Source organism: Penicillium verhagenii (assembly GCF_028828195.1).
Source record: "Penicillium verhagenii strain IBT 33310 chromosome Unknown utg000008l_segment0_segment0, whole genome shotgun sequence".
In the NCBI taxonomy this organism is placed as follows: Eukaryota; Fungi; Ascomycota; class Eurotiomycetes; order Eurotiales; family Aspergillaceae; genus Penicillium; species Penicillium verhagenii.
Genome location: NW_026643172.1, coordinates 1460785 through 1474555, shown reverse-complemented (window position 1 = coordinate 1474555; position 13771 = coordinate 1460785). Strand labels below are relative to the sequence as shown.

Genomic DNA, 13771 nt, shown 5'->3' with positions numbered 1-13771 from the left:
GGTCCCTTTTTTGAGTTGATGTTGCTGGATTGGATCATGACCACAGTCGCACTGGGCGTAAGCTCGTCGAGGGTGGGGGAAAGCGGGGGGATTATCGACCCGAGCAACAAAGGAGTGGAAATAGTTATAACGCATTCGGGTGTGACAATAAACTGGCCGAAGAGTTGGTTTGTCATCCCACTCAAGTTTACTACTTGGGTACTTCTGGTATCACCGTATCCTGTGGGCCCAAATGCTGTAGTCAAATTCATTCCAAGATTCTGGACACCCATTTATCCTTATTATTCCGTTAGCTTTCAAGTGGATTTGAATCATGATTACTTGCTATTCCCCACAGTTCACATGTCTAAATTGAAATTCTTCTGTTGTACGTGGACCATGGTTGGATGCAGAGGAAGTTATAGATAGCACTTTGCAATGTTATATCACAATGAGGTAACCTTTTGCGTCAATGATAAAAATCACTGAATGCGAAATGTTCCCTTGTCTACATCACATCCTACTACCTACTAGTACCTCGTTACTCGTATTAACATTGAATATTGGCCAAGCTGTGCTGTAAAAACGATGATGTTCCAGCTCAATGGCAGTCCCATCCAACATATGTGTGTCGAAGGGCTGCCTCCTTCAGTTCAAGTATACCCTCACCGGGGAAGATCTGAATATGATCGAATCATCTCACTCGAGTACGATGGCCAAACAAACCAGAAATATTGATAAACGGTAATGGGATCTTACTATCTCTCAACCAGTGAACAAAAAGTGGCACTGCCTACAAGCGATGAGCCTCGACAAGTGTTATTTGACCCCCACCCCTGACTTCCCCGACTTGAAGTTCCTTTCGGTCAATTGTTCAGAAGACAGGCAGCCACGAGATAATCTGAAGAGACATATATCATGGCTGAGGAGTACTAGGCCGTGGAGTTAATAAACTCCGTGTGGGAAGAGCACAGTTCGCAAAAAAAAAAGAGATGACAGACCCACTACCGTCATCCCCGTCTCACCTAACTCCGAGTCCGTCCCCAGCTACCGCCCCACCCCCATCCGCATCGAACGTCGGCGCTCTGCGCTACTCCGTGATTATGCCATCCATATTTAGCCTCAGACACACACCCCCCTCAATCTGACCCTACCCCCACAACCTCTCGCAGCGACGCGCTGCCTCCCGGCAAGATAGATTCCACACAAGACGAGGCCGGTAGGTCGCTACCTTCCTCGACTTTGCGCCGACTTCGCCAGAATTCTATCTCCGGACGTCGCCCGCAACAGCAGCACAGGACCCTCTCCACCGATTGCATCCCGCGCCAGACCATCATGAAGGCCCTTGCTTCACGAACCTCCTTTCCCGGCCTCAACACACAAAACTCGTCTTCAGCAAATTCCTGGTCGGACCTCGTCGCCAGTAGTAATGCCAACCAAAATTCTGATTCAGAAGATCGAGAGCGCCGTATTAGCAATGCGTCATCCCAAGGGTTATCATCCTCCCAAGGACTTTCGGCAGCCTTATCCAACTTGCAACTGAGCAGCTATGTGGAACGATCCCCAGCGACCGCTCGCTTGGTTCTACAGTCGCCCTGTTACTTCCACCAACGCTTCGACGACGCCGTGAATATTAAAAAAGTCCTCGAGGAAATCGCTGATGATGAATGGTTGTCACATTCGCGATTAGTACAGACCGCAACGGGGGTTCGAGAGGTATCAAAACAATTACAACGCCGACCAATCAAGCGCGCGGTTCGAAATATTATGATTGTGACCAAGGCGCGTGACAACAGCCTCGTACATTTGACGCGGGAACTCGCCGAATGGCTACTATCTACCCCGCGATACGGAAGTGATGTGGGAGTCAACGTCTATGTCGATGCAAAGTTACGGAATTCCAAACGCTTCGATACGCCGGGCTTACTTCAGAAGGAACCACGGTTCGCACAGATGCTACAATTTTGGACCCCAGATATGTGTTGGACGTCACCGGATAAATTCGATTTGGTTCTGACGCTTGGTGGCGATGGAACCGTCTTGTTTACCTCATGGTTGTTCCAACGGGTCGTGCCGCCCGTGTTCTGTTTCTCACTGGGGAGTCTGGGATTCCTCACCAACTTCGAGTTCGAGGAATATAGATCCCATCTTAATGGCGTCATGGGAGATATCGGCATGCGTGTCAATCTGCGCATGCGATTCACCTGCACGGTATTCCGCAAAGATCGGAGCAAGGGCGCTGAAGTTGGAGCAGTCGAGGAGGGCGAGCAGTTCGAGGTTCTCAATGAAGTAGTCATTGACCGCGGGCCATCTCCTTATGTGTCGAACTTGGAATTATATGCCGACAACGAGTTATTGACTGTGGTCCAAGCCGACGGTTGCATTTTCTCCACGCCTACTGGTAAGTTTTTTCTCCCACCCCCGATCTTATCATCGCTTTCATCTAACTGATATTATCCAGGCTCTACTGCTTATTCTTTGTCCGCTGGCGGCTCCCTTATGCACCCTTCTATTCCCGGAATTCTCCTTACCCCGATCTGCCCTCATACCCTCTCCTTCCGTCCCATGGTTCTTTCCGACTCCCACCTGCTCCGCGTTGCAGTTCCCAACACTTCCCGATCCACCGCTTACTGTTCTTTCGATGGAAAGGGCCGCATCGAGCTTCGACAAGGCGACTATGTCACCGTCGAAGCCAGCCAATACCCATTCCCAACTGTCGTATCCGATAGCGGCGAATGGTTCACAAGTGTCCAACGCGCCTTGCGCTGGAATACCCGTGGCGCCGTCCAAAAAAGCTGGGATGGAGACATAAGCGGCGACGGCGAAGATGAACAATGGGACATCGACACGGACACTGGACTTGCCGGCACCGATAGCGGCATCGGCCCTAGCGAAGATGGCGACTCCTTTTCTCCCAACCCCATGCGTCGACAGATGAGCCTGCTCAACATGTGACCGCAATACACACCTCATATCCACTCCTATACTTCTTCTTCTTCTTCTTCTTCTTCTTCTTCTTCTTTTTCATCATGACCGCATATGCCTGCCCCATCGTCTGATCGGCGTTTCACGATACATTCTAGATCCAACTTCGCCCTACCATTTCACATAAAGATGCACAATCTTTCTTTGCTCTTGTATTTTGTGACAGTCTAGCGGTCGTTACATCATCTTCCCACATGTCATCTCGGAGATTACATAGTTGCTTTTCGGTGTCTCATCATTCTTATTTGACACAGTCGCTACCTTTGATTGCAGAGGTGAATCGTACCCTGACTTTCTCGGTTACCAGATGGATTACCTTTGCTAGACATATTCTCTATGAATTCATACAGACCGGGGGTTTCAAAACAACCGGCTTTCAATATCTACGTTCGTATTTCCAAGGTTGAACCATTTAGGCTGATGTGAATCTGCGCAAACGTATAACATTCCAAGGATTGAGCTTGGCAGAGACTTTAAATCCTTCAGGGTTGCGCTACCCCCACACGCCGATCTTAGTACGTTTCATACAAAGTGGAAGCTCTAACTAACCAGGGTTCCTTAAATAAAAGCCTGTGCATTCATGCTGTTGATCGGATTTAACCCGAATACTTATCGATTTGACAAATTTGAATGCGTGATAGATGTATTTTCTCTTTTTTTTTTTCACATGTCTATATTCCCACGTATCTATCCTCGACGTAATAAATCTTCATAAACCGATCCAACCTTGGAAACATAGGTACTAGGTACTACTGACCTGGTCTTATACATCCATTCCAACTTTGATGAAACTTTGATCTCAGCTTTGTCTCATCCAAATCCATAATTACTATATCAATCGTATCCTGCATATAACGTAGCATTACATGTTCTCGTGCCATGTCGGAGATGAATCCAACTACCAGTCGCAGCTTCTACCCAAGATCTCAGCAAGGAGCTCAAGGTACTTCTTATCCTCGTCATCGAAGCCAGAAGGCTCAGTGCAGTCGATATCAATAATAGCAACAGTCTAATTTACCGAGATATGTTAGCGCACCGATGCTTTAAATGCATTTGCACTCTGCATAAAGAGTACATATCCTTCGATTTAGAACGGGGTTAGTCACTGACCTCTCCACGAATAACAATCGGAACAACAATCTCACTCCGGCTCTCGGCGTCACAAGCAATGTGTCCCGGGAACTCGTTGACGTCTGGCACAATAATAGTTTCTTGGTTTGCGGCCGCGGTGCCGCACACGCCCTTGCCGAAGCGGATCTCCTGGCAAGCTGGCTTGCCGTGGAAGGGGCCTAGGAGGAGGACCTGGTTTTCGGGGGAGGCATATGTGGTGGAGATTGTTACGCCGGGGACGCCGTCTGTGCCGCTGAGAGGGGGAGAGGAGATGGGCGAGGCGAGGGCGGGGAACTTGTCATCGCGGATGTAGAAGCCGGCCCAGTTGACGGAGGAGGAGGGGGCGGGGAGGGCGGCGTAGGCGTGCCAGAGAAGGGAAGAGACGTTAGAGAGGTTGCTGGGGTAGATTAGTGTGTTGTTCGATGTGCATTGGAGCACTGTGTAGTAGCTTACCTGACCTGTTGTCGGGATCGATTAGCGACATGTTACATAGTATCCGCGGGGTTGGGCATGATGGATGCGATCGAAGACTTACCCAATTGCGTTGTCCTGAGAGAAGACCCTCTGCTTGGTCTAGCACTTGCTGGTAGATATCGGCCTTGGAAGAGCCGGGGAAGAAGTATGAGGCATCGGCGTGAGGCTGGGATTGTCGATGTTAGCGTCAGATCCAAGTTGGAGATTGTTCCTTGAGCGATCGCGATCGCGCTTGTTGAAACATGCAGGGGGGTAAGAGGCGGCAGATCGGGCAAAATTCCCCCACCATGGATATGCACATACCATTGTGAAGGATGATCAATCAATGAGATTGGGTGTTAAAGAAGAAAGTGAAAGAGAAAAAGGTCAATGGCGACTCGCGAGTATAAAGGGCAGAAAATCGAAATCTCAAATCGAAGTTCTTGGTGGAGAATCGGACGAGCTCCGCAGGGACCGTGCTTTTTCCTTTGACATCTCTTTCCCGCCAATAAGCCATTTCTTTCTTTGTTGGATTCTTACTCGGATCTCGGCATCAGCCAATCCGATCCTGGTCGCGTCAGGTTTTCTCGAAATTGGGACAAAGAATCTTTCTTCTTTTTGTACTTTCGGGATTGGAAGCGCCTCAATCACATCGCAGGCGCTTACAGCACTTTTCGCCTTTCACACTTTGCGGGGTAAAAGCCATTGAACCGTGTGCCATGTCAAACTTTCCATCTCCTGTCCGTGGACATCTCGGCTCCAAGCGGGGCCCATGACTCGAGACGGGCAAATTTTGACTCCGACTTGCGTCAATTGCGGCGCTTAGCTATTGGCTTTGGGTCTCAGGAACCTTGGCTTCCTGCTATCAAAGACATTTCCTGGGACTGGTTCGGTATTGCCGGGCCAATCGATCGATCCAGACTATAATGCCCGTCTTCTAGATCACTCTCTTCCGGATCGCTTCGGGCGAGTCCACTAACACCTGGAAGAGGGATGAAGGGTGGGAATGGCGAACCGAACACGCGGTGTAGCTGGTGTCTTTGTACCAGGCCACGGATGATCTGGTGAACTTCCACTTGGAGAATTGATCTAGCCCTTGAGATTGATCTCTTCTTTGTTTGGAAATGCTGGCTTGTTCTTGCGGAGGGCTGTCGACCAGTCTCGAGTCCCTTGGTGCCTTTGATCCAGCCGTCGGCGTAGTTGGTGTGATAGCTTTGCTCCTGAATATGCACTTCATCTGGTGTTATGCGCACCACGGGCCCTGTGTGGCATTAGCATGAGTCAGGTAGGTTGGATATTGACCAGGATCGGGAGGGTAAAATCTACCATATATCTGGTGCATTCGATCAATCTCATCTTCGAAAGACCCGGCTCCCCATGCCGTGAAATACATTTCATATAGACCTGTGACTGCGGCGAGCCAGGGTCCGGGGTACTTGCTTAGTGAATGGACATGTAGTCGATAGAATACCATGACCAGGCCATAGGCCAGGACACTACCCAGGACGAAACAGGCAATCATTTCGATACTGGGATTCGGATGGTTTAGCTGATGATTTATAGCAAAAGATAAAATGGGTACACATGCATGATTCACTCCAGAGATGTATAGAAAAGCTGAGGATTCAAATGAACAGATTGAAGCTATCACATACCTTTATTTTGTTGTTTTCTATACCGTCACCCTCAGTTGACCTTTAGATTTGATAAGTATTCTTCTTGATGGAAGAGTGTGGTAGCACAACATCAAGCTGCAAGGTAAAAGATGCCAAAAGGGTACGAAACTCGGAGCTTAAAAGAGCGCTTTGCATTTGCTTTCTAGAGCAAATTCTCTTCGCACATCGTCTATCTCGGGCATGCTACACACCGCATCGTGCGATGATCAGCTCTATGCGAGAAGCTGATTGGTGGATCAGCTCGTCATACCGCCAATCCCACAAAGTCCAGGAGCTAATGCATGCATTCTGAATTCACATCGTGAAATTTGATTCACTTGGAAATTTCAGCCCCGTGGATTTCGAAGCCCATTCACGATTGGTGCGTAACTTCTTTCTTTTAATTCTCCATTCTCCACTACCCGCTTCGAGGCCCCTTCCTTTGACTCCAGAGGCATCCAGCCGGATCTTTAATGAGATCCTGAGGCCGCAAGGTTAGACCGCTACTTAGTTGACAGTCTATCCTTGCTGCGATCTATCATCGGGCGCTCATCCAAAAAATCCACGTTGTTTTACTTTGGGCACGTCATTTTGCATTGGGCTTGGTGTGGTGGGGTTGTACTGCGCTCCACGGGTTTGTGTTGTTGTTTTTTTTTGACATCACCGTCTGAAGCAGTGATTCGTGTTCGGCTAATGCAATCAGTGATCGTCTCTACATTTTGCCTTCGAAATCTCCATGGTTCTGTTATCCACCTGTGGAATGGACGAGAAGCGATCTTTCTGTGGGGGGGAAAGCGAGGGGAGTTGCCATCGACTCCGCTAAAACGGACACGTGCATGACTAGCGTCTTGGGGGGTAACACGATACGTCAAATGGCAAAACTCGATGGCAAAAATCTGGGGATTTATTTAAGAATACTCCGTAGGAGTACTATGAGATCAGACTGATGCACATCGAGATCTGCTGTAAAAACTAGCATGCACATGGCCACATATGCTTCACCCCATAAGATGATTGGCATGGACATCGAGGCGTAATCGTGAGATCGTGCCAGTCATAGAGTGGTTTGCAGATCAATCTCGCTTTTTAAACTGACACGTTGAACCAGTCAAAGATTTGGAAAGCACAGATTGCATCACTGACATGTTCATCGGGTAATATTTCAAAGCATGACATGCGATGGTCAGTTAGTTACTCTACGTGTATACTCCCTTGGCTTGTCGGTCTGACGATTCAGGTCTCATACTATACCTTTAATGAAAGCGGGAAATTAGTTCATGCCCAAGAAAGGCTCCACTCAAATGAAAAAACGCTGTCTGCATTGACGGTGTAGGTCTCAGGCTGATAAACCAGGCAATGTAGGCCGACAGGACTAGAAGTGCTGGGGTCTATGGAAAAGCGCGGTCAGTCCGCAATGGTAATATTATTGTGGCAGTCAAATTCCATAGTGGTACATGATTCAGCTTCGGCTGCGCGGATAGATCCCTCAACTTTTTTTCTCTTCTACTTCCTGAACAGGCCGTGTCGCTTCTGGAGTGGTGTTATGCCCGCTCAAGAAACTGACCGCACCTGGGCCTGTAAAGTTCTTCTTTCCAGTCGTGATCCATGTAATGAGACTAAGAAGTGCAACAACCCCAACGGCAGCACTAGTATAGTTCATGGACTCATGGTTTATTGGGTAGGTACTCGGGAAATTAAAGGTGATGGAAGCGAATAGCAAGAATAAAAGTCCGATGGCGTTGAGTGCAATGGAGACGGGGACGGAAAAGGCGTATGGGCCATCTAGTTTGATGACGTGTCCGGAGAAATATCCGAGCAATCTGCTGCCGAGCGCCATAGCGTAGGATAGATCTGAATTAGTGTTAGCGATAGTTTTGGAATTTTGGAGACAAGATTGGAGAACTGACAGAATCCTTCGGTAGAGATTGAAATCACTGTCTCAAAGCCAGTTGTTGTACCAAATTCAATGGCATCCAAGGCCAGTTGCACGACAAGAGTGAGCAGGACCGCATTAACGGGCACCTGGGTCTTGGTGTCGACTTTACTGAAGACCTTGGAGAATGGCAGTCCATTATCACGGGCAAAGGCATAGACAGAGCGGGAGCCTTCGGCCAAGATATTGTTTCCGGCAACGATAACAATTACAGTTATCATACTAGTTAGAATGCAAGTTGCAACTTTGCTGCGGGTAGAATCGTAGATGATCTGAATCACAGGCACTCCAGTGGTGCTATTGGCGGTTGATGTAATGTCGCCGATGCAAAAGCAAAGGGTAACAAGGAAGATGAATCCTGTGACGGCGCCAAGAATAACTGCGAGGACGATAGCCTTGGGGGCTTCTTTGGAGGCAGACTTCATTTCTTCCGTCATGTGTGAAGGCGCGTCGTAACAGCACATTCCGAAGCAGGCCTGCAAGATACCAATAATAGCAGCCATTCCAGCACCCCAACCCGTTGAGTTTTCAAACTCCGAGAAGACGAAGGAGGGCGATTGTTTGTGATCGTTGGTAGCGAGAAGCGTGATGGTGACGATTATAAAAGAGCCAACGTTCCAAATCAGGATGAATTTCGAGATGCGATGCAGGAGATGCGATCCCCAAAGGTTGACAGCTGCAGAAAGGATGGCAATGAGATAGGCGACGAGAACAGTCTGCCATCTTTCAATAACATAATCCGGGAATATCAGGTTCGCCATTCCCAGCACGAAGTTTGATGCAATAGAGTTATTAGTCGCGCCCATTGCCAGGACACCTAGCGATCAATAAAGTCAGTTTCTCTTCCAAAGCATATACCAAGAATGAAACCATACCAACAAGCAAAAACCATCCAGTGATATATGATAACCCTCGAGCGATCTTTGGAGGAGCGAGAGCAGCAACCCACGAATATTGTCCACCAGAAACGGGCAACATGCTGCACATTTCTGCCATCGGAATAGCAACAGCAAGCGTCAAAATACTGACACCAAGGAAGCTGAAAATCATGACTGGCGGGCCACCGGATGTGACGCCGACAATGAACACCCCACTCAGAGCCGTCCATCTTGGTCGTCTGGTTAGCTTATGTTGCGAGGTGTCCCTGGACAGACAGCACTTACGATGTCACGACACTAAAACTGAATCCAATCATGCTAAGCAAACCAAAGGAACGCTTGAGCTCTATAGCAAGGTATCAGCGCGTATCCCACAAACTTCGGAGCCAATTCTTTCCAATGACATGACAGACTCACCCTGCTCATAACCCAAGTTCTCCAATCGAACATCTTCGCTTGTGGTGCCCTTAAACACCTGCGTCTCGTCGTTGATTGACATCCTTGCGGCAAGCAGCGCTATAGTTGACACGGCAAACTATAACTTTTCACCCGGCGGGCGAAAGCCATCCTTAAGATATTCGAGACATGGCACTGTCGCTCGTACATTCCCCATGCTCTGTGCCAAACCCCATGGAGAGATGTAGGGACGATAAGATAGATTGACCGACTGACCTTCCTGTTCGAGAAGGTCTGCGCGACGGCAGTGGAGCCGCTCGTGTCAGTTTCGGGCGGGGAGCGAACTTTGTCGGCTTCTTTGCGGGGGCGCTTCGAGACCGCCGATAAGCGTGCTTGCACTTGCAGGGTCTGTCATTTGTTCGAGAGAGCTGGGCCTCAGTTTCGATATCAATTCGTGGGGTACTTGTCGTGGGAATTGGGTAATAAGAAGATTGAATTTCTTGGGAAAGGCGTGGGTATCTCTTGCGATTGCCCTTGTTGTTTTAGCTTCGTTGACTTGAGCGGTCTTCACTGATAAGAGAGGGTCTTGGTGTTTCTTGGATTTGGATTTGGATTTTTCATAGGTGATAACAGACAATTGATCTCATTACTGACGATTTACGCTTCGATTATGAAAATGAAGCTATGTAATCAGGCTATTAGAAGATTAACGCTATAAGCCCAATCGGATGGTCTTTGGCGTTGGTCCGGATCGTTCGACTGTACTAAAGGGGTCTTGCCAGATTAGGTGCTAGGGCATAGGGCTTCGGGAGACTAAACTTCCGGCCAAAAAAACGAATACGATTTCTATACGCATCCTATACGCATTTCTCAACGACAGCCACTGAGAGACTGAACAAGATGCCGCAACTTAACTTCTCGGTATACGTGGGGACTTCTAAGTGGGGTTCCCCTATTCGAACTGCCGCTGCTTTAGGTTTAAGTAGTAGACAATGTGCTTCCATTGTCATATTTTGTTAATTCTCAACTGATACATTCCATGTTGATGTTTATAAGGGAAATTGGCACACAGTTTTGAGATTAACATTGAAGGGTTGCACAGCACTTGCGATTACATGCTGAAAAAGAACATCGCAAGCGCATGTACATTTATGCAAGAAGTAGGTAGTACACCAGGTTGATTTACCACAGCCACAGCCTACTGTACTATGTAGTAAGTCCGGTCATCCGGCGGCAGATTAGGCATATCAATAATGACATGCGAGGCAAGCATCCCTGCGCAGCTTATCAATAAATAGCAGAAGAAGACAGAGTATGCGTGTAAGATTTCGGTTTCATTCCAGAACCCAGAGGTGACATGCGTAGTACTATGTAGAATGGAGGCGGAATTTCGGAATTCCCAAAGGTCACTGTTAAGGTCCAATTAAAGCGGCAGGAAGTAAGCACCAGAGCAGAAAATCAAAACCAAGACGTTGCCGCAAAGCCAATTAATTGACCCGCAAAGTGCGGACCTCTAGGTGGAGAATACAAGAAGGTGATCGCAACGGAATCCGGATACGATGTCTTCCGTCATTAACGTGAATCCTAGTACTTAAAATCCATGCCACGCCACGAATCTCGATAATTTTCCACACAAACCTCAATATTCCACAATGACAGAACAACTCCTCGTTGGAAAGACATGCCTCGTCACCGGTGGTGCAGGTGGCCTGGGAAAAGCCATCGCGACCAAGTACCTCGAAGCCGGCGCTAATGTTGTGATTTGCGATATCAATGAAGACCGTCTGCAGCAGACCTCGGCCGAGCTATCGACCAAGGGCCCTTTCAAGGCCATCAAGACCGACATTACCAGCCAAAGTGAAGTGGAGGCCCTCTTCGAGCAGATCATCCAGGAATTCGGCAAGATTGATGTTCTTGTTAACAACGCTGGTATCATGGATAGATTTGATGGCGCTGCCGACCTTGATCCAGAGCTTTGGAACCGGGTCATCGCTATCAACCTGACAGCTCCCTTCTTATTGAGCAAATTGGCCGTTCGTAATATGCTGGAGCAGGAGAAGCCCCAGGGCCGTATCATCAATATTGTTTCCATCGCTGGAAAGGCTGGAGGTGCTGCTGGTATGTGAATATCTTTCTGCTTTCCAACTCTCTTCTTGGGTTTTTCTCTTTTTGAAAGATTTTTAATCGCTGACTATCTTCTAGGCGCTGCTTATACTGCTAGCAAGCATGGTGTTGTTGGTTTGACCAAGAACACTGCTGCGTTCTATGGCGACAAGGGCATTCGCTGCAACGCTTTGATGATGGGTGCGATGAACACCAACATCGCTGACGCGATGCGCTCCGGTTGCAATATGGAGGGTATGAAGAGATGTACCAGTGCTCTCCAAGCAATTGGGCTCCCTTTCTGTGATCTGGAAGACGCTGCCGAGCTGTCTTTGTACTTGGCCGGTGGCAAGGGATTCGGCATTGTGAATGGAGGCTGTATTTCCGCTGACAACGGCTGGTCCGCAATGGTCGGTTAATTTGACTCTGTCCAAGCCTTCAAATGTTCTTTTTTGCAATGGTGTCAATGTTCAATTCATACAAATACATAAACCTTGAACGTATGCGCGACTAAATGGATTGGATTTTGCGTCTCTATAGGAGTATAGGGAGTTCAATAATTCTGTATTTTGGGGACTTTGCATGTTAATATCGAAGAGTCGAGAATTTAGCCTTCAACTTTCAGGACTAACCATAAATTTGGCCGACATGTTATCCCGCCGTCATAATTAACGTTGCAGAGGATTCACAACCGGCGGGGCTTCGTCCCACTTCTCCGCACCCTCGGGAATCTCCACGATCGCATGCTTAGTCCATATATGAACAATTCCCTTCATCATTTCCTTGTCCAGCCCCTCAAGACAGCCCCCCTTCACATTTGCAGTTGAAGTGGATTTTGGCTTTTCGCCAGGAACAGGTGCTGTATCATGGATGAGATGCATTATCCGCGCACCACAGCTCTTACAGAAAAGACATTGCATATGTCTTCCTCTGAGTGTGATTCGAGTGTAAGTTCCGACCAGATGGGACAAGTGTTCTGGAAGCTCGAAGTAGGGGAAAATGGCCGTAATACCGAAGGCAGAGGAGCTTTGGTGGCGACATTCGGTGCAGTGGCAGGCGTAGAGTGCAAGTGGCCTGTCTGTTGGAGTGGTGAACTGCACTTTGGAGCACTGACAGCGTGCTATCATTCCCATTTTTGATAAATTCGTGCAGGTGCCTGGTACTAGGTACCTCAAGTGCTAGCACTTAGTGGTTTTGGTGGTTGGTGGGTTCAAATGTTTGTTTGAGTTGTGGAACATGTGGTTGCGGGGTCCACGAGGCGGGTAAGCTCCGCTTCCAGTCAAGTTTCAACACGGCTATATTGATGTCGCGGACAGGAGCCCTATGTGCAGGAACATAGCAAACATACTAGTAAGTAGCTCTACGTACTGGATGTTCTTTGACGGGTGGAGATTTTACTCACACCACAAGTCTGATCCACCTCAATCGAGGCTAGTAAGTGCATCATGCTATATGAAAAATGCTACATAGGCAGAGACCTTGCTTAAGAGATATTGTGGCAACTTATGACATGTCACCCTCTCTGAACCAAGACAACAGGGTCGTCAAGATTCGTCTTCTTTACTTTAACCTAGCGATAAATTGGCTAATTCGAAAAAATTCAAAACGGAGGGGGCTAGACCAGGCCTGTTACGACGCGCTCATAGTGGATGTACTGAGCCTGGCATAGTTTACAGAGTCCTGACTCACCTAATAGGGATGTGTCCGCCGGGCCAGCTTTGGAGGTTGTTCCGGCCCCAGGGCACGAAAGAATATAGGACTATCCTCAGTTGGGCCGGCATCAAAAGCTAGTTTGACTGCGTGAGTGGACACAGCAAAATTTTTAGAGCGGGAGGTGGACATACACAGTCAGTATCAAGTCGCTAGCGCAGATTGAAATGACGGTAGTGGGAGGGGTAAAGCTAGAAAGGATGTGTTGATATGCATTAAAGACCTGGGTTGGTTACTCTCATGCAGGGGAATATCCCATGTTGCATCACCTAGTTCTGCATAGATTAGCTTATTCCTTGATGAACTTCTTCAGAGTCCGAAAGTGGGCAAGCCGGAGCATCCAGATCGACTCAACGGCCAGAAGCCAGGATGTGCTCGATGATCCTCCTCCTTTCTTGTCCAAGCCCCATCAGGAACATGGCAACCTGGAGTTATCTTCTGACTCACACCTCAAAAGGAGGGTACGAGCAAGCTGTGGTGTGGTGGGGTGAGAGGTTCAATAATAGTCACTCTTCCGAGACACCCACACACCACCCAAGCGATGTAGGTGTGCGGATAAAAGAGGCGCA

General features: G+C 48.3%; 6 protein-coding genes across 6 annotated transcripts; 2 read left to right on the top strand and 4 right to left on the bottom strand.

Annotated features, from left to right (window-relative positions):
* Positions 1 to 1314: 1314 nt before the first annotated feature.
* N7466_008526 (putative NAD+ kinase Utr1) lies at positions 1315 to 2934 on the top strand (the record flags this gene model as incomplete). Its single annotated transcript, XM_057167915.1, has 2 exons — positions 1315 to 2380; positions 2441 to 2934. 2 exons carry the CDS (start codon positions 1315 to 1317, stop codon positions 2932 to 2934), a joined length of 1560 nt encoding a protein of 519 aa, XP_057018546.1.
* Positions 2935 to 3862: 928 nt separating this feature from the next.
* Positions 3863 to 4854, bottom strand: N7466_008525 (GAF domain-containing protein; the record flags this gene model as incomplete). Its single annotated transcript, XM_057167914.1, has 5 exons — positions 3863 to 3973; positions 4075 to 4471; positions 4528 to 4532; positions 4610 to 4714; positions 4852 to 4854. The coding sequence occupies 5 exons, from the start codon at positions 4852 to 4854 to the stop codon at positions 3863 to 3865; spliced, it is 621 nt and encodes a 206-aa protein (XP_057018545.1).
* A 515-nt stretch (positions 4855 to 5369) lies between these two features.
* N7466_008524 (uncharacterized protein) lies at positions 5370 to 6049 on the bottom strand (the record flags this gene model as incomplete). The annotated part of the gene is made up of 2 exons (XM_057167913.1): positions 5370 to 5788; positions 5854 to 6049. The coding sequence occupies 2 exons, from the start codon at positions 6047 to 6049 to the stop codon at positions 5370 to 5372; spliced, it is 615 nt and encodes a 204-aa protein (XP_057018544.1).
* A 1619-nt stretch (positions 6050 to 7668) lies between these two features.
* Positions 7669 to 9492, bottom strand: N7466_008523 (putative GABA permease; the record flags this gene model as incomplete). The annotated part of the gene is made up of 5 exons (XM_057167912.1): positions 7669 to 8033; positions 8090 to 8932; positions 8991 to 9223; positions 9279 to 9339; positions 9411 to 9492. The coding sequence occupies 5 exons, from the start codon at positions 9490 to 9492 to the stop codon at positions 7669 to 7671; spliced, it is 1584 nt and encodes a 527-aa protein (XP_057018543.1).
* A 1549-nt stretch (positions 9493 to 11041) lies between these two features.
* On the top strand, positions 11042 to 11911 carry N7466_008522 (SDR family NAD(P)-dependent oxidoreductase; the record flags this gene model as incomplete). Its single annotated transcript, XM_057167911.1, has 2 exons — positions 11042 to 11507; positions 11592 to 11911. The coding sequence occupies 2 exons, from the start codon at positions 11042 to 11044 to the stop codon at positions 11909 to 11911; spliced, it is 786 nt and encodes a 261-aa protein (XP_057018542.1).
* Positions 11912 to 12160: 249 nt separating this feature from the next.
* N7466_008521 (GFA family protein) lies at positions 12161 to 12625 on the bottom strand (the record flags this gene model as incomplete). Its single annotated transcript, XM_057167910.1, has 1 exon — positions 12161 to 12625. The coding sequence occupies one exon, from the start codon at positions 12623 to 12625 to the stop codon at positions 12161 to 12163; it is 465 nt and encodes a 154-aa protein (XP_057018541.1).
* Positions 12626 to 13771: the final 1146 nt, after the last annotated feature.